At 33.8% G+C, this 18,478-nt stretch overlaps 2 protein-coding genes across 3 annotated transcripts; both read left to right on the top strand.

Annotated features, from left to right (window-relative positions):
- Positions 1–1,559: 1,559 nt before the first annotated feature.
- LOC102606345 (uncharacterized) lies at positions 1,560–2,172 on the top strand. The gene has a single exon (XM_006338288.2). It carries the CDS (start codon positions 1,654–1,656, stop codon positions 1,993–1,995), a length of 342 nt encoding a protein of 113 aa, XP_006338350.1. The 5' UTR covers positions 1,560–1,653; the 3' UTR covers positions 1,996–2,172.
- Positions 2,173–4,158: 1,986 nt separating this feature from the next.
- LOC102605674 (receptor-like protein kinase FERONIA) lies at positions 4,159–17,629 on the top strand. 2 transcript variants are annotated; one of them, XM_006338287.2, is made up of 3 exons: positions 4,159–4,944; positions 15,333–16,569; positions 16,870–17,629. In XM_006338287.2, the coding sequence occupies exons 1-3, from the start codon at positions 4,312–4,314 to the stop codon at positions 17,565–17,567; spliced, it is 2,568 nt and encodes an 855-aa protein (XP_006338349.2). In that variant the 5' UTR covers positions 4,159–4,311; the 3' UTR covers positions 17,568–17,629. The 2 variants fall into 2 exon arrangements, with proteins under 2 accessions (XP_006338349.2, XP_006338348.1); XM_006338286.2 differs by lacking the exons at positions 15,333–16,569; positions 16,870–17,629 and adding an exon at positions 6,357–7,257 and having other exon boundaries at positions 4,175–6,190.
- Positions 17,630–18,478: the final 849 nt, after the last annotated feature.

Here is an 18,478-nt window from a genome sequence, read left to right as displayed (position 1 = left end):
ATCCAAATCCAACCGTCTACACTTTTTAAGACGACTCCATAGGTAGTTGAGGTTGACCATACATAGCTGGTGGATGCTGGGGTTTCCACTAAATGAAGGTAGGACATAGGACATAGGACAAACAAAGACTATCAAGTCAACTAAGGAAAAAAGGTGTCCATTCATCTCTTATCCCATGGTGTGGGCATTAACTGTATCAGCTCACATCTATTAGGAGTCTATTTAAACAAAACATCAAAGTGAGAAAGGAATAGTAACTCTATCAATTCTTGTAAAAACAAATTCCAATATAATATATACCATGGAAAGGAAATGTTACAAGAAGATGACGACGATGCTCGTTGTGCTACTTGTAACCATAATAAAGGTGCAAGATGTAATTGCGGCATTAGAATGTAATGGGACAAGCAGCAACATAGGTGATTGTATTGGAGATGTTGATGAATTCTTGATGGAATCAGAAACAAGCACTATGATTCTTGCTGGCAAACATCTATCTATAAACGCGCCGGGGGATACAGCAAAGATATGTGAGGAATCAATTTACGGTAATTGCATCGATAATCCGAACGTTGTGGCAACACGCTGCAACTATGGTACCCGCTGCAATCGTGAAATATCCTAGTAAATATTTATGTACAAGTCTCCAAGGGCATCGTTTGCTTTACTTGAACCAATAATATCTTCTCTTGTTGAAGAAACTACTTGTTTTTACATTTTGTATAAATATTGTCTCTTGAGTACTAAATTGATTTTATCTTAACAGAATGCTTTAGTATGTCTCCAGTTCAATAACTCGATTAGAAACATCAGAAACAAAGCACTCACCAAAATCATCACTTTCAGACAACATGGTAGAAATGTATAAACATATGTGATTCTTATTACATATATATGTAAACGCAATTATAGCCATAAACTGCATAAACAGCACACATAGACTTTGGTTCTTTGTGGCAGGGTCTATATGTAATTGTAGATATCGTCGAAAGTGAATGAGTTTAGTTGAATTCAAAGGCGGACCGCGGACCTACCCTCTAGGGTAGGGGTCCATGGATAACTTTGTACTATATTTTTTTATAAGCACTCCTAGCGAACAAAGGTAAAGTGGTTTCACTAGTTGATTTGGGGATATTTAGTAGGCTTACTTGGATTCAATTTTCCACATTTTAAATCTTTGGCATTTTAGTAGTTACAAGTTACAACTCAATTTTAGTTTCCATAAAGTTACACCTCAAGCTTTGTAGTAAGTAAGTGACATATCTATATTATTTGAATTTTTTTAAATTAAAATATTTATATTAAAGCTAGTGATGATTCAGACATTTTTTAAATTTCTGGATCCGCCTCCACTCTAGATCCAAATCCAACCGTCTACACTTTTAAGCCGACGCCATTGTCGACGGTTGAGGTTCACCATACATAGCTGGTGGATGGTGGGGTTTCCACTAAATGAAGGTAGGACATAGGAGTCAACTAAAGAAGAAGTGTGTCCATTCATTTCTTATCCTCCCAGCGTTAAAAGCGGGTGGGCATTAATTGTACCAGCTCACATCTAATAGGACTATTTAAACAACAAACACCAAAGTGAGAAAGGACTAATAACTCAATCAATTTCTTGAAAAAAACAAAATCCAATATACAAATATTAATATGGGAAGAGAATTGTACAAGACGACGAGGATGATGATGCTCCTTGTGCTGCTTGTAACCGTAATAAAGGTGGAAGCGGTATCAGAATGTAATGGGACAAGCAGCAGCATAGGTGCTTGTCTTGTAGATGTTGATGAGTTCTTGATGGAATCAGAAACAAGTACTAGGATTCTTGCTGCAGGTGGTAATGCTAGATCACAAAAATTATCTTACGGGTCCGCGGGGAAGAAAGCAGCCATATGTAATGAAAAAATTTACGGTAATTGCATCAATAATAAGAACGTTAAGGCAACACGCTGCAATTCTGGTACCCGCTGCAAACGTGATGTAATATCCCATTAGTAAATATTTATGTACAAGTCTCCAAGGGTATCAACTACCTCTTTGCTTTACTTGAACCAATAACATCATCGTCTACTCTTGTTACTTGTTTTTACATTTTGTATTTATTGTCTCTTAAGTACTAAATGCTTGATTTTTATAGTACTAGTAAATTGAAAGTGTTTCGTTTTAACAGAATGCTTTATTATGTCTCCAAAGTATTACTGTGATTTTCATTAGTATTTTGGTTGAAATAACAATATACGCTGAAAAGGTATTAATAATAACTAAGATTATTTCCACTTAGTTGTACACGATTGAAAACATGAGCAACAAAGCGCTAAAACAAATCGTTTCTTAATGTCTCTGTTTCGCATTTCTGGTATAAGCTAGCTCAAAGAGGAACTGCTTTTATTTTACTCATTTTCAAAAAAATTGTCAAGCCAGACCTCATTTGTTTTCATTAAGATGTAAATATCTAAATTTGAAAACACATCTGAATGATTAATATGTTGTCTCTCGATCTGAAACTTTAAATGATTAAGGTTGTTATCTTACCAAGTATAGTTGATTGTATGTGTTAAGTTATAAAAGTTGTGTAAGAAGTTCGACTATTCCAAGTGCATTGAAGCCAAAAGTTTAAAAGGTCGATTGTCATAGTTAGTGTGTTGAGAACAAATCTAATGAAATTCAGTTGAAACTTACGGAATTTGCTTTAAATCGCGTCAAAGGATACTGAAGTTTTTACAATTGAAGCAGGGAGGATGCAATGTACATGCTGTTGGAAAATGCAAGAGGGTATCTCAAAGAAACTGTCCCTCATACATTAAAAAGAACTTCTTCTTTCACCTAATTAACAATTGCCAACCAGGAGACTAATTATACACTACTCCGTTAATTCACTTTTATTTGTCCACTATATTAAAAATATATTTTTATTTCTACTTATCACTTTTAACATATCAATAAAAAAAACATATTTCCCCCCTCATGTTTTACCATCAATGGTAATTACTTACTTATTCCCAAACTAAAGTTAAAACATGAGGCAAAAGATAGTAAAAGTGATAGGTGGGAGTATTTGCTTTTGTGTCACCAAGTAACATCGCCAGAAATAGGAAGACCAAAACATAAAAATCAGAGGAGCAATGTAACTTTGAGTGTGGGCCAAATTTATTTTTGGTAGCAGACATAATCAATGCTGTAAGAATAGACAGTGTGAGAAAGGACACACAATGCGTGGTAGCCGGTAGAATATTAACTATTGCAATAAACATGAAAGTTGGTGAGTGATGGCTTTTTATGGCCTTGAAAATATCTTTCATGTTTGAAATTATTTGCTTCATATATATCTACTGTATTTTGTTATATCTGAATACCCATATAATTCCAAGTTCATCATATCTTTGTGTAACCAAGTTTATCCTTGTCTAACTTATCTAAATTCGCACCACGTAGAGCTCATTCGTCAAAAATAGCGCTCCTTATTAAAAAAATTCAATACTAACAACTCAAAACCAAAACAAGAGAAGCAACCCATCCACCCCCATCACATCTTTGGTGGTGTGTAACCATACTAGTTACAACCTCCTTTGTGGACTTTCTTCTTTACATCTTCTTTTATGGTTTTCTAATACTTTGTGGTCTAAAATTTAAAATCTATTAAATGTACAAAAAAAATCCTTTTATCTAATGGTATTAAACAAGTCATGTTGAAATCAAGAAGTTGATAAAAAAGTTAAAGCAATGAGTCATTCTTTTTTTTGAAAGTACTAAAATGGAAAATAGATCAAACAAATTGAAACAAAAGTAATATTTTTAATATTGTTTTTGTTTTTGTTTTCATTGGTGTCTGGAGCCCACATTGGAGCCCCGACTAAATTTGGATCGCGCATTGCAAGGCGCATTCGAGGGTGGCGCTCCCAACAAAATTTTCTCCATACCCAGGGCTCAAACTCGAAACCTCTGATTAAGGATGAAACATGTTGGTACATTGTTTTCAAATATATAAATTTTGTTTCAACAAGCTTAGAGCATCAATGTCCGAATTCACATTTTAATCTCAAAATTTTAACTATATCAGATGTATTTAACAGACAAGTGTAGAAAAATAATTTGATTACAAAAAAATTCAAAGAGAGCTTATTATAGTATCTGAAATTATTTAATAATCATAAAAAATACTAGCAATGACTAAAGAAGAAGACTGGGTCAACTTTGGCATATGAACCACAGATAAAAGAAGATGAAATGCCTTGAGAGTCAACACTCAAGTCTTGCCAATGGTTGTGTATAATTATTCCTTGGAACAACTAATATCTCCTTACACAAACGCCCATGGCAACCATTACTCTACTTTTCTTTCTCTTATTACAACTCATAACGGCCACTATTTCTACCACGCCGCCACCGTATAACGCCACTGTCTTTGTCTTGCTTAACTGTGGCGCACAATCAGCCACCACCGATGATACTGACCGTCGATGGGATACTGATACTCACTTTCCAAATTTCTTACCTTCCAACTTTACAAGCATATCCACAACAGCCACAGCTTCTGAACAAGATCCTTCGGTCAATAGAGTTCCTTATACAACTGGTGCTCGTATTATGAGATCTCAATTCACCTACACTTTCCGTGTTACCCCTGGCACAATATTCCTCCGTCTCTATTTCTACCCTGCCAATTATTCCGGCTTCGACAAAGCTGAATCTTTTTTCTCCGTCACAGCTAATCATTTAACCCTTTTGAGTAACTTCAGTGCTTTCCTCACAGTCTCCGCAAGTAGTAGAAAACAAGTTCAAAAAGAATATGTCATCAATGTTGATGAAACTCAGATACTCAAATTAACCTTTTCTCCTTCACCAAATTCTTATGCTTTTGTTAATGGGATTGAGATACTTTCTATGCCAACTGATCTTTACATCCATGGAGACGTAAAATTGGCTGGGAATACTAATCCATATAACATCAATAACAGCACTGCTCTTGAAACTTTGTACAGGCTGAACGTGGGAGGATATTTTGTTGGTAGCACAGAGGATACAGGGATGTATCGTGTATGGGATTCAGATGATGCATTTGTTGTTGGATATGGCTATCAAACTCCTCATTTTGATGATGCCAGCATCACTTACACTCCTAAAACCCCGGCTTATACTGCGCCAACCATAGTTTACACAACCTCTAGGACTATGGCCAATTACAGCCCGGGACTGGATTGGGAATTTCCTCTAAACTCTGGCTTCTATTATCTTTTCAGGCTCCATTTTTGTGAGATTCAGCCGGAAGTTAAAGAAATAAACGATAGAAGTTTTTCCATTTCTATCGGAAACCAAACAGCAGAGCGAGAGGCTGATGTAATACAATGGAGTGAAGGCTGGAGAATCCCTGTGTACAAAGACTATGTGGTTAATGTTAGAAACCAAGATGGTGAGCAAAACGTGACCCTTGCTTTGAGTCCTAACCCAAATTCTGCGTATCAAAATGCTATCTTAAATGGCTTAGAAATTTTCAAGTTGAACGACTCAAATGGAAACCTCTCCGTGCCGAATCCTGAATTTTTCTTTCCGAATAATTCACCACCAAACAACAATAATAAGAGATCATCATCACACATCATTGCTGTTATCACTGCAGTGGCTGTTATTAGCGGAATTGCTCTGCTTTCAATTCTCTGTTTCTTAATTTTCCGGCGGTGGAAAAGAGGAAAAGAACTTCATACAAGCGTTACAAAGTCATCATGGATCCCTTTGTCAATTACATCGAACTCAACCCAAAGAACCGGCGGTTCAGGCTCATCAGCGCTACCATCCGATCTGTGCCGACACTTTTTACTAGAAGAGATAAAAACAGCAACATGCAATTTTGATGAAAAATTTGTGATTGGCTATGGAGGTTTTGGTAATGTATACAAAGGGTACATAGACAACGGCGCAACCATAGTTGCAGTCAAGAGATTGAATCCTTCATCAAAGCAAGGAGTCCGCGAGTTCGAAACAGAGATTCACATGTTGTCAAAGCTAAGGCATGTGCATCTGGTGTCCTTAATTGGTTATTGTGATGATAACAGTGAGATGATCTTGGTTTATGATTACATGTCTCATGGAACTCTTCGTGATCACTTGTACAAAACTGATAATGCTCCACTTCCATGGAAGAAACGCCTTGAGATTTGCATTGGCGCAGCAAAAGGATTGCATTATCTCCATACAGGTATACGGTCACTTAATTCTATACTTCTATTTACTCTGGTACCATATTAAAGTATGTATTGAGTAAATTAAGTGATTTACTGGTAAAAAAGATAAAGATTAATTATTTTAATATAATAAGTTATTATTATCTATAGTAGATATGATCGTTAAATTTAATTTCACAGGTAAAAAGGATATCATTATTCATCGAGATGTGAAGTCAACCAACATTTTATTGGATGATAAATGGGTTGCTAAGGTTTCAGATTTTGGGTTATCCAAAATTGGTCCACTTAGTGGATCAGGAAAAACCCATGTTAGCACTGTTGTGAAAGGAAGCTTTGGATATCTAGATCCTGAATACTATAAGCGACAACAATTGACAGAAAAATCTGATGTGTATTCTTTTGGGGTGGTGCTATTTGAAGTGTTGTGCGCTAGACCAGCATTAATTCCTAACATGCCGAAAGGGCAAGTGAATTTGGCTGATTGGGCTTGTAGGAGCTGTAAAAAAGGAAATCTTCAACAAATAATTGATCCGAATTTGGAAGGACAAATTGCGCCAGAGTGCTTAAACAAGTTTGCAGAAGCAGCATATAATTGCTTGAAGGATCAAGGAGTCCAAAGGCCATCAATGAATGACGTTGTCTGGAATTTGGAATTTATATTAAAGCTTCAAGATGCAGCTGATAATAGAGGTCACAAAATGGAATTGAACAGTTATCCGACTAGCCCGTCTTTCCCCTTGATTATGAATGGTCATGGTCATACCAATATATCTACAGATGAAGGATTCGAGGCATTTTCAGGTTCACATGAAGTTGGAGGAAAATACACAAGCAGTGCTACATCCATGACCAGTAATAGTGATGACAAATTGAAGAGTGACACTATTTTCTCAGAGATTTTGAATCCATCGGGTCGATGAGATTGTTACAACTAGTATGATAAATTACATATTAGTTCTTCTCTGTTTTCTTTTTCCTTTGTTGAATTTATGTCCTTGTTATATATGTAGATGAATTGAAGCCATTATTCAGAAGTATATAAGCTATAAAATAGTTTCACTATATTTTGTTGGGTGAACTTTGCTTCCTCTTTTTGTTTGTTTTGCATCTTTTGCTTTTTTATTTCCCATTTGATATCTGATATTTATATTAAAGCCCAACTAATTTAGATTTGTGTTGCGTATGACCTCATTCGAAAGGAAGCGCTTCCAACCAAAAAAAATTTCATACTCAAACATAAACTTGAGACCTCTGATTTAGAGATGAACAGACCATGCAGTGGATGTATGTTTTGCATCTACCCTCTCAGTTTTGATGAATAAAACAAATCAAACCAAGCTAGGGATGGAATTATTAATTACTTTACAGCAAGTAATTATTTGTTTGCTTACCTGAAATACACGACTCTCATTTGATGTGTCATCGTCACTCATGTACAATAATATTCAAATATGAACATGGAGGGATCCACAACCTTTTCAAAGAATTATTAAAAGGAAAAAAAAGTTGATGTCGTAAGAGAAAATACCTCTTATATCATTGGTTAATAAACATGCAAAAGTAGATACACTTTTTTTTCCTTTTCATTTTCGTTTAGTGTTGAAAAGTCAGTTAAAAATTTAACAAAGAATCATCCAAAAATTCGAAAGAAAATACTTAATTCAATACCTTTCATTTCACGTAAGTCTTTAGTCTATATATATGGCCAAGAGGAATTATTGAGCGGAACATAACAAAGACTTGCATTAAGAAAAGTCTTTTGTATGGCCTACAAGAAAAGATAGACACCACAATTAACAATTATTATTTTTATTTTAATTTCTATTGTTTTTCTTTTTCCTTTTTGTATTCTCCTGGGTACATATATGGTTCCCATTTTTAGAGCAATAAATTCCTATTATTTGCACATTTAATTTCTCTGTCATTGTTTGACGAAGTCAACTCTTGAATACTTAATTGATTTCTCAGTGGTAGTTGAAAAAGCATATCACTACTACAGTAATTAACACAACCTCCATATGAGTAATTATGAACTTGTCACGGAATTTCCACAAATGTCTCAATTGATATGTTTTTGCTGAATTTATGAATTATATATATCGATGGATTGTAGCGAATAATATTCAGAAGTATATAAGTTACGTATAAAATACTTTCACCATTTTTTCTTGGATAGACTAGTGAAGTTCCATTGATATGGCCCTACGGAGAAGATTTTTAAGCTGAAGAAAACAAATTAATCACATCAAGAAAAAGATCTTTCATATTTCACTTGCCCTTAACAAAGCTAAAACACAGAGACTTGGACTAGTCGTCTTGATAATAATAATTTTTAAAAAAGTTAGGATTCTTTTTATGTGTCATCATCACTCGTACAAAATAATACAAATATGAATATAGAGGGATCCATAATTTCTTCCCAAAATTGTCAAGAAGAAACTAAAAAGTTAATGTCATAAAAGAACATACTATCTTTCTATTTTTTCGCTAAGGACCTTCATGTTTTAATATAATATAGATAAAAGTAAATAATATTTTCATCTAGAGTAAATTACTAATCTTACTCATCTTAATTAGGTAGCTATCCTCCGCTTATTATTAACTAGTAGTTTGGTTGGAGCCTGGAGGTATTAGGTAGCTTTGAGATTATTGGATTTGGTTCAAAACTTATTCCTTAACTATGGTTATGATACTAGTTGATGCAACATAATTTTGACCTTTAACAATTAAATAGTGCACATGTCTCTCATCTAGATGTGTACTTGACGAAATGGAGGGAAAGGGTAATGGAGGGGAGCCAAATCCGAGATTATTTATCCTACCATTTATACCTTAATAATAGGATAAGTTATCCCTCATATATGGTGGAATAATTTATCACATGATAACTTATGCTGAGATTGAAAAGGTGTTTGAATTGACTTAAAAGTTGGTCAAACTTATTTTTAAGTCAGTTTTTTACTTTTAAAATTGTTTGACAAATATAAAATAACATAAATAAGTTAAAAATGACTTGAGATAAGTTAGCAAGTATTTGACAAAATTAAAAAGAACTTAAAATAAGTTTAAAATGACTTTAAAAAGTTATAAACCAAAAGTAGGTCTCTCCCTATATTTAATTTTTTGATTTAAAAGCTAATACTTTTTTAAATCCAAACAAGCTCTAATTATTCTTAGATAACTTCTTCCTAACCAAATGACAAGAGAATACGCATACAGCTCACGTCATTGGTTAATAAACATGCAAAAGTAGATACTTATTTAATTTTTTCCTTGTCATTTTTCGTTAGTGTTGAAAAGTCATGTCAAAATTTAACAAAGAATCATTCAAATTCCAAAGAGAATAACCCAAAGAGAACTATTTCACGTATCTCTATACTCATATGGCCTACTGTTCCAGTGGAATATAATTATTGAGTGGAACATAACAATGACTATGGAAATAGACACCAATTAACTAGTTTTCTTCATTATTTCCTTTTTCTTTTTGTATTTTCCTACGTACATATATGGTCCCCATTTTCAGTGCAATAATTTCTAATCTTTAGATTGGGAGTGGAGCGGTGCGGAGCGGATAGAGCTTAATCAGTAAAAATTTTAATACACTCCGCTTCATCTCGTATAATAACTTTTTTTTATTTTTAATCTGTCTCATCCCGCCTGCATAGACCCATCCAACATGAACCCGTCACACATAATTTTTAAAATATTTTCTTTTTGTAGTTAAGTTTGATACTAAAAATAAAATTCAGAAAACTAAATTCATTTTTTCATTAAATTGTATTAATTTAAGAGGATAGTGACTTAAAATTTATTTTTAGAGGTCAATTGAGAAACATGTAAGAATTTGTATTATTTTTTATTGAGTCATTTTCATTAATATCTTAAATATATTAGAAGCTTTAAATATATTATTTTAATAAATAATGTTCTATTACTCTTATAACATGTAAAAAAATAAAATTAAATTTGAACCCACATAATATCTCATATACCCATAAGCCGCCCTACCCCGCATTAATTTTTTAGAAACTCAATTTAACCCGCTTTGCATCCCATCCACCACACAACCTTAAACCCACCCCTGTTTCATTGACATCCCTACTCATCTTTGCACCTTTAGTTTCTCTTGCCATTCTTTGACTAGGTCAACCCTTGGATATCATTGATTTTTCAGTCCATCAAAATCAGTTAACCATTTAATTAACTAATATAGTATCAACCAACGGTAGATTTTCTTACGTGATCAGATAATCTTTATTTTAATTAAAGTATATGGACTTATGAACTTTTTAAATGTTTATAAGAAATTTAGGGCCCGTTTGGCTATAAATATTCTCTTGAAAAATTTGAAGAAAATTTGGGAATTAGTGTTTGGCTATATAATTTGTAATTACTCCCTCTTTTTCTAATTACTTGTCCATTTTTTCTTTGTTAGTTGTCCCTAATTAGTAATTACTTGTCCATTTGAATAAATCAAGAAAAAACAATTTTTTTTACCTATTATACCCTCAATTAATTATTTTTGAAAAAGGTAGAACTTCTTAAAAATCTTAAATTTTTAATTCATCTACTTCATAATTGATAGTGATAAAATGGTAAATTCACTATATCGATAATTGTTTTCTTAATTTGTGTGTCAATTTAAAAGTGGATAAGTAATTAGGGACAGAGGGAGTATTTGGCTAATAGTATATTTGGAAAACATCCCAAGTTCCCCAAGTTCTAGAAAAAAAAAATATGGGCCAAATTCTAGTATTTAATTTTTTAAAAAAAATTTGAATTTCACCCCAAAACTTTTATATTTTATAAAAACACCCATCATTTTAAATTTTGGATTAAGTTTCATTTCTAATTTATTGTACAAAATTTATACCATTATATACATATTTTAGACAATTTTTATTCGAACTTGCTCTTTCGAAGTCACTTCCAATTATATAAGTAGTAATAGTAGTTTTTCGTATATAAATCAATGATATTTTTCTTTTATTTTCTTCCTTTTTTTAAAATTTATATCACTTATGTTTATTGTCATGACTATTCACAAAATATTTTTCATTACATTCCATTTCCACCGTCTCTTGTTTGTTTTTATCACTTTCTGAGTCTTTTTATATTTCTGTTGTCTCTTGTTTGTTTTTATCACTTTCCGAGTCTCTATATATTTCTGTTTTAGAGTTTAACAACAATTATTCATGCTGAATGATAACAAGTTTTATGATTTCTCAACAAAGCAAATAAATAATAAGATTAAGAATATCGCATGCAAAAGTAGATACTTTAATTTTTATTTTCTTGTCATTTTCCCTTAGTGTTGACAAGTCAAGTCAAAATTTAACAAAGAATCATCCAAATTTCCAAGAAAATAACCCAAAACCTTTTATTTCATGTATGTCTATACTCATATGGTACTCTCTAGTGGAATATACAATATAATTATTGAGATGGAACATAATAAAGACTATATATATGAAAATGAAAGGCAATATCTTTATTAGTAAGAAAAATCGTTTGCATGGGCTACAGGAAAAAAATAGACCCCAATTACCAAGTCTTGTAGGGTGTTTGTATTGGCTTCTTAAAAGTGACTTATAAGTTAAAAGTCAAAAATCATAAGTTGGAAACACTCAACTTTTGACTTTTGGCATTTTTTTGGGTACTTTTTCAGTTTTTAAAAAGTGCTTAAAAATACTTTTTGTGCTCCAAACACTTTCAAAACCAAAAAATAGTTTAAAAGCCAAAAATCACTAAAAATAAGTCAATTCAAACACCCACAAAGTCACCTTTCATATTTCATTGTTTCCTTTTTCTTTTTATATATTTTCCTATGGTCCCTATTTTGACTGCAATAATTCCTAATCTTTGCACCTTTAATTTCTTTGTTATTCTTTGACTAGGCCACCTACTTTTTACTTGGAGCATGTTTGCCATGGGTTTAAAAACTAGGAGTACTATTTATTTCTACACGTACTTTTTTAAAATTAATTTTTAGAAAAGTACTTTTAAAAAATACAATAATTTGTGTTTGGTTAATTTATTTAAAAAATATTTTTTTTCATAAGCAAACGGTAAGTGATTAATCTTTTCTAAAAAAATGCTTTTGAGAGTCAAATTACAAAAAATAGCAAGTGTCAATGTACTTCTAATATTAAGATTATTTTATAGAAAGAACTATTATAAACCTCTATTATAAATTTTTTAATTTAATTAAAATGTACGTATTCAAATTTTCAATTAATATTATACCTTTTTTGGGAGGATTGAATCTTTAATTTTTATTTTCTTTTCTAATCTTGCGAAGATATTATTGTTACCTTTTTTTCTAATTATATAAAATAATACTCCATTTAAACATAAAATAAAATATAAATTTATCATAAACTTAATAAACCTATGAGATATGCTACATTAGTAAATATGTATATATAGGGAAGATATATTTTAGTCTTGAAAAAAATAACTTTTCTGCTTGCAGAAATTTTAAGCTTCTTTCCGGCCACCAGAAAAACAGTTTTTTCTTTCATTTAAAAGCAATTTATAAGTTTGCCAAACACTTAATTTTCAATAAAAATATTATTTTTTTCTCAAAATAAGTGTTTTTTTGGCATCTAACAACTATGTCAAATATGCTCTTAAAATGCTAAAGGAAAAAAAAAAACTTAAAAGATGATCAATTTTGCTTTGTATCTTTGTTAACTTTAGTTACACATATAATAATAAATAGATTTTTATATCAGTTACTATAATTTTGGTATTTGTTTTTGTACAAAACTTGAACAAAATGGTCTAGGTGACCGTCAGTTTTTAATACAGAAAAATCGAAATAACAGAATGACTTGATCATTGAAGAAGTAGATATCTGTACACCAAATAACAGAGAAATTTCATAACAACGCCATGTTATTCATTGCTCTGATTTCCTCTCTCCTATTACATCTAATGACAGTCACTATGACTCTCACGCCACAGTACGATTACAATGCCACAGACCATCTTTTGCTGAATTGTGTCGCAGTATTGAAAGACCCAAAGTTAGCAGTCCCCGTTGAAGATTTCGATGGCCGTCAATGGTATACAGATGCCCACTACCCAAATTTCCAACCTTCCAACTTTTCAAGAATATCCACAACAGCCACAGCTTTTGAACAAGACCCTTCGGTCAATAGAGTTCCTTATATGACTGGCACCCGTATTATGCTATCTCAATTCACTACACTTTCCGTGTTTCCCCTGGAGCCAAATTCCTCCGTCTCTATTTTTACCCCGCCGATTACTCTGGCTTCGATAAATCAGAATCTTTTTTTTCAGTCACTGCTAATCATTTTACCCTCTTGAGTAACTTCAGCGCTTTCTATACAGTCGCTGCAAGTACCAATTCTAGTAAAGCTGTTCGAAAAGAATTTGTCATTAATGTTAATGAATTTCAGATACTCAATATAACCTTTTCTCCCTCGCCAAACTCTTATGCTTTTGTTAATGGGATTGAGATAGTTTCCATGCCCACCAATCTTTACATCGGTGGAGATAATCGCATCAAATTGGTGGGCCAGAATGATCCTTATTCCATCTATAACGACACTGCTCTTGAAACTTTGTACAGGCTGAACGTCGGAGGACATTCAATTGCTAGCACGGAGGATACAGGGATGTATCGTGTATATGAGGAATTTGTTGTTGTATATGGCTTTCAAACTCCTAAATTTGATGTCAACATCACTTACACTACTGAAACCCCGCCTTAAGGAAGTTTGCAGAATTGGTTTGCAGAATTTGTTGTTGTATATGTGTTAAAGAATGACAAAAGTCCCACATCGGTGGTTAATGAGATGGGTGGACTCCTTATAAGGCTTGGGCAATCCTTCTCCTTTTGAGTTAGCTTTTGGGGTGTGAGTTAGGCCTAAGAACTAATTTAACAATATGATTTACGTAACCTCTAGGACCATGGCCAATAACAGCCAGAGCCTGGATTGGATATTCCCTCTAGATTCTGGTTTCTATTATCTTTTCAGGCTCCATTTTTGTCAGAATCAGCCGGAAGTTAAGGAAGTTTGCAGAATTGGACAAAGAATCATCCAAATTCCAAAGAAAATAACCCAAAACCTTTCCTTTCAAGCAAACCGACTATTGCTCCAGTGGAACATAACAGATTATTATGAAAATGAAAGGCAGCATTCATGGCCTACAAGAAAAAGATATACACCCCCAATTAACAACTTTTCCTCTGCCATTTCTATTTCTCTGTGTATTTTCTTGGGTACATATATGGTCCCCTTCTTTAGTGCAATAATCCTAATAGTAATTTCACTTACATTCTTCGATGAAGTCAACTCTTGCCTCACTGAGTTTTACTCCATTTATTTGGTGCACTTATAATAAGTTACTTTTGTACAAAAACAAAATTATGTCGGTTTTTAATACAGAAAATTAGAAATGACTTGATCTTCGAACAGCTACTGTATATATCTGCACAACAAATATCAGTATAGCACGTACATAGTTTTTCAAGACAGCGCCATGGCAACCATTACTTTACTTTTCTTTCTCTTCTTACAACTCATAACGGCCACTATTTCTACCACGCCGCTACCGTATAACGCCACTGTTTATGTCTTGCTTAACTGTGGCGCACAATCAGCCACCACCGATGAAACTGACCGTCGATGGGATACTGATACTCACTTCCCAAATTTCTTACCTTCCGACTTTTCAAACATATCCACAACTGCCACAGCTTCTGAACAAGATCCTTCGGTCAATAGAGTTCCTTATACGACTGGTGCTCGTATCATGAAATCTCGATTCACTTACACTTTCCGTGTTTCCCCTGGCGCCAAATTCCTCCGTCTCTATTTTTACCCCGCCAATTACTCTGGCTTCAACAAAGCTGAATCTTTTTTCTCCGTCACAGCTAATCATTTAACCCTCTTGAGAAACTTCAGCGCTCTCGCTGCAGTTACCGATTCTAGTAAAGCTCTTCGAAAAGAATTTGTCATTAATGTTGATGAAACTCAGATTCTTGATGTGACCTTTTCTCCCTCGCCAAACTCTTATGCTTTTGTTAATGGGATTGAGATACTTTCCATGCCTACCAATCTCTACATCCATGGAAACCATCGCATTAAATTGGTGGGCCAGAATGATTTTTTTTACATCAATAACAGCACTGCTCTTGAAACTTTGTACAGGCTGAACGTGGGAGGCAATTTAGTTGGTAGCACAGAGGATACAGGGATGTATCGTGTATGGGATTCAGATGATGCATTTGTTGTTGGATATGGCTATCAAACTCCTCATTTTGATGTCAACATCACTTACACTTCTGAAACCCCGCCTTATTCTGCGCCGAGGATAGTTTACACAACCTCTAGGACTATGTCCAATCACAGCCAGAGCCTGGATTGGGAATTCCCTCTAAACTCTGGTTTCTATTATCTTTTCAGGCTCCATTTTTGTGAGATTCAGCCGGAAGTTCTGGAAGTGAACGACAGGGTTTTTGACATATACATTGGAAACCAAATGGCAGAGCGAGCAGCGGATGTAGTTGAATGGAGTGGCGGCTGGAGATTCCCGGTTTACAGAGACTACGTGGTGAATGTGACTAACCCAGACGACCGACGAAACAAACAAAGTATTACGCTTCAATTGAGTCCTAACATGGAAACAAAAGCTGTGTATGCTGATGCTACCTTAGGATCAGCATATTCAAATGCTATCTTAAATGGCTTAGAAATTTTCAAATTGGGTGATGCAATTGGGAGTCTGGCCGCGTCAAATCATGAATTGCCGTCAGAAGCTCCGATCGCTTCATTAGCTTTTCCTAACAACAAGAAGAAAAGAATATCATGGCATATCATTGTTGCTATCATCACAGGTGTGACTAGCGGTATTGCTTTTTTCTCGATTCTGGGTTTCTTAATTTCCCGACGACGAAATGGGGGAAAAGATTCTGGTACAAGTGTTACCAAGTCATCATCACCACCATCCGATCTGTGCCGACACTTTTTAATAGCAGAGATAAAAAACGCTACCGACAATTTTGATGAAAAATTTGTGATTGGATATGGAGGCTTTGGTAATGTTTATAAAGGGTACCTTGACAATGGTACAACCACAGTTGCAGTCAAGAGATCGAATCCTTCATCAAAGCAAGGGATTCGCGAGTTCCAAACAGAGATTGAGATGTTATCATCAAAGCTAAGGCATCGACATCTAGTGTCCTTAATTGGTTATTGTGATGATAAGAATGAGATGATCTTGGTTTATGATTACATGGCTAATGGTACCCTCCGTGATCACTTGTACAATACTGACAATGCTCCTCTTCCATGGAAGAAACGCCTTGACATTTGCATTGGTGCAGCTAAAGGATTATGTTACCTTCATTCAGGTAAGTAATCAATAAATTGATAAACATGTCATGATCTAACTTGCACTATATTTGTTTGGTTAAAAAAAGTATTGGGTCAGAATAGGTCAAATAACGATCAATGTCAAGTTAAACAGCATGACTCAACCTCCCAATTTGGTTTTTGTATGTTCTATTTGCATTTTGACATGTTTTGATTCAATAGATTGATAGGTCATTTCGAGTTTAATCCATTAATGTGTCAAGCCAACAGGCAATTTACAATTAAGATCATTTAAATTTGAGTGAATTGCTTAAAAGTGAGTTCATTTTGCTGTATAGGTACCAAACATATGATCATTCATCGAGATGTCAAGTCAACTAACATCCTATTGGACGATAAATGGGTCGCCAAGGTGTCCGATTTTGGATTGTCCAAAGTAGGTTCAGTAGGTGGGACAGATATTACCCATGTTAGCACTGCAGTGAAAGGAAGTTTTGGGTATGTAGATCCTGAATACTACAAGCGCCAACGATTGACAGTAAAATCAGATGTTTATTCTTTTGGGGTGGTTCTATTTGAAGTGTTATGCGCTAGACCGGCAATAAATCCAAACTTGCCAAGTGGGCAAGTGAATTTGGCTGAGTGGGCTAGTAGGAGTTGTAAAAAGAGAGAACTTGAAGAAATTATTGATCCTAACTTGAAAGGACAAATAGCCCCAGAATGCTTAAGCAAGTTTGCAGAATTGGCATATCATTGTTTGAGAAAAGAAGGGGTTCAAAGGCCATCAATGGGTGATGTTGTAAAAACTTTAGAATCTGCATTACAGGTTCAAGAGGGTGAAGATCATGAGGTGGAAGGATCCTCTTTTCCGTTGATTATTAATGGTGATGCTATGAATGAAGATGAGATATTCTCAGATTTAAGTGAAGTTGAAAGAAAATTGACAAGCAATGGTATATCCATGTCGGTCAGTAGGAGTGCCAAAGTGAACAATGTTGCCCTTTTCTCTGAGATTATCACTCCATTGGGTCGATGAAATTGTTATGATCATAGTTCGATACACTGAAATTACATGTATTTTAATTTGTTTTTCAGCTTCTTTTTGCAATTTAATGGGTACATACATGGCCCCTATTTCATAACCCCATTGTTTGACGACGTCAACTCTTTTATGGAATGTCTTATAAAAAATATTTCTTAAATCACTTGTAATATGAGGTTGAACATTAGAAAAGTAATACAACTTGAAATTGGTTGACCATTTATTTTCCAACCTACCTTTTGTGACTGTTTTAGATTAAAGACATCGAGATTGACCGCTTGTTGACCAAACTAAAATAATTAAGTTATATTTTACGCACCGATAGAAGTATATAATTTGAACCAAATATGATCATCAAAAAATAAATAAATAAAAAATCTATAATAGCAAATTAAATTTCATTACGGCTACAAGTGTACAAATGACAAACCGAGTTCACAAGAATCCCAAGTTCCCAACTCGAGGTTGTAATTATACATACAAGAAAAGAAGAGAGAAAAAAAATTGAGGGCGTTTACATTTTTGCCCATTTTTTTTTATCTCTAGTTATGTTCCTTACAAAAAATAACTATTTTTTTGCGAGGCATACGTTTAATTTTGGGAAAATTATGCATTATAGCAAACCATTAACTCAAAATAAATGTTATAGCTACAATTTCATTTAATTTTAATTTGTAGCAAACACTTTGCCATTCTCGCCTCTCTCCCTTGAATCTCGCTCGCCACTCTCAATTCTCTCTCTCGCTTATGCAAACACAAATTATACAAGTACAATGTACAATTTGTGTTTGTATAAGCGAGAGAGAGATTTGATATACAAATACAAATGTTTTAACTCGATTCAATTGTATACAAATTCAAATTTTATGCAGATATACAAACACAATCACTAATATATATATATA

The sequence above is a fragment of the Solanum tuberosum genome, unplaced genomic scaffold, assembly GCF_000226075.1.
Source record: "Solanum tuberosum cultivar DM 1-3 516 R44 unplaced genomic scaffold, SolTub_3.0 scf00004, whole genome shotgun sequence".
Taxonomy (NCBI): domain Eukaryota; kingdom Viridiplantae; phylum Streptophyta; class Magnoliopsida; order Solanales; family Solanaceae; genus Solanum; species Solanum tuberosum.
The sequence above is the reverse complement of the archived record's forward strand: the minus strand, read 5'-3'. Positions and strand labels throughout refer to the sequence as shown.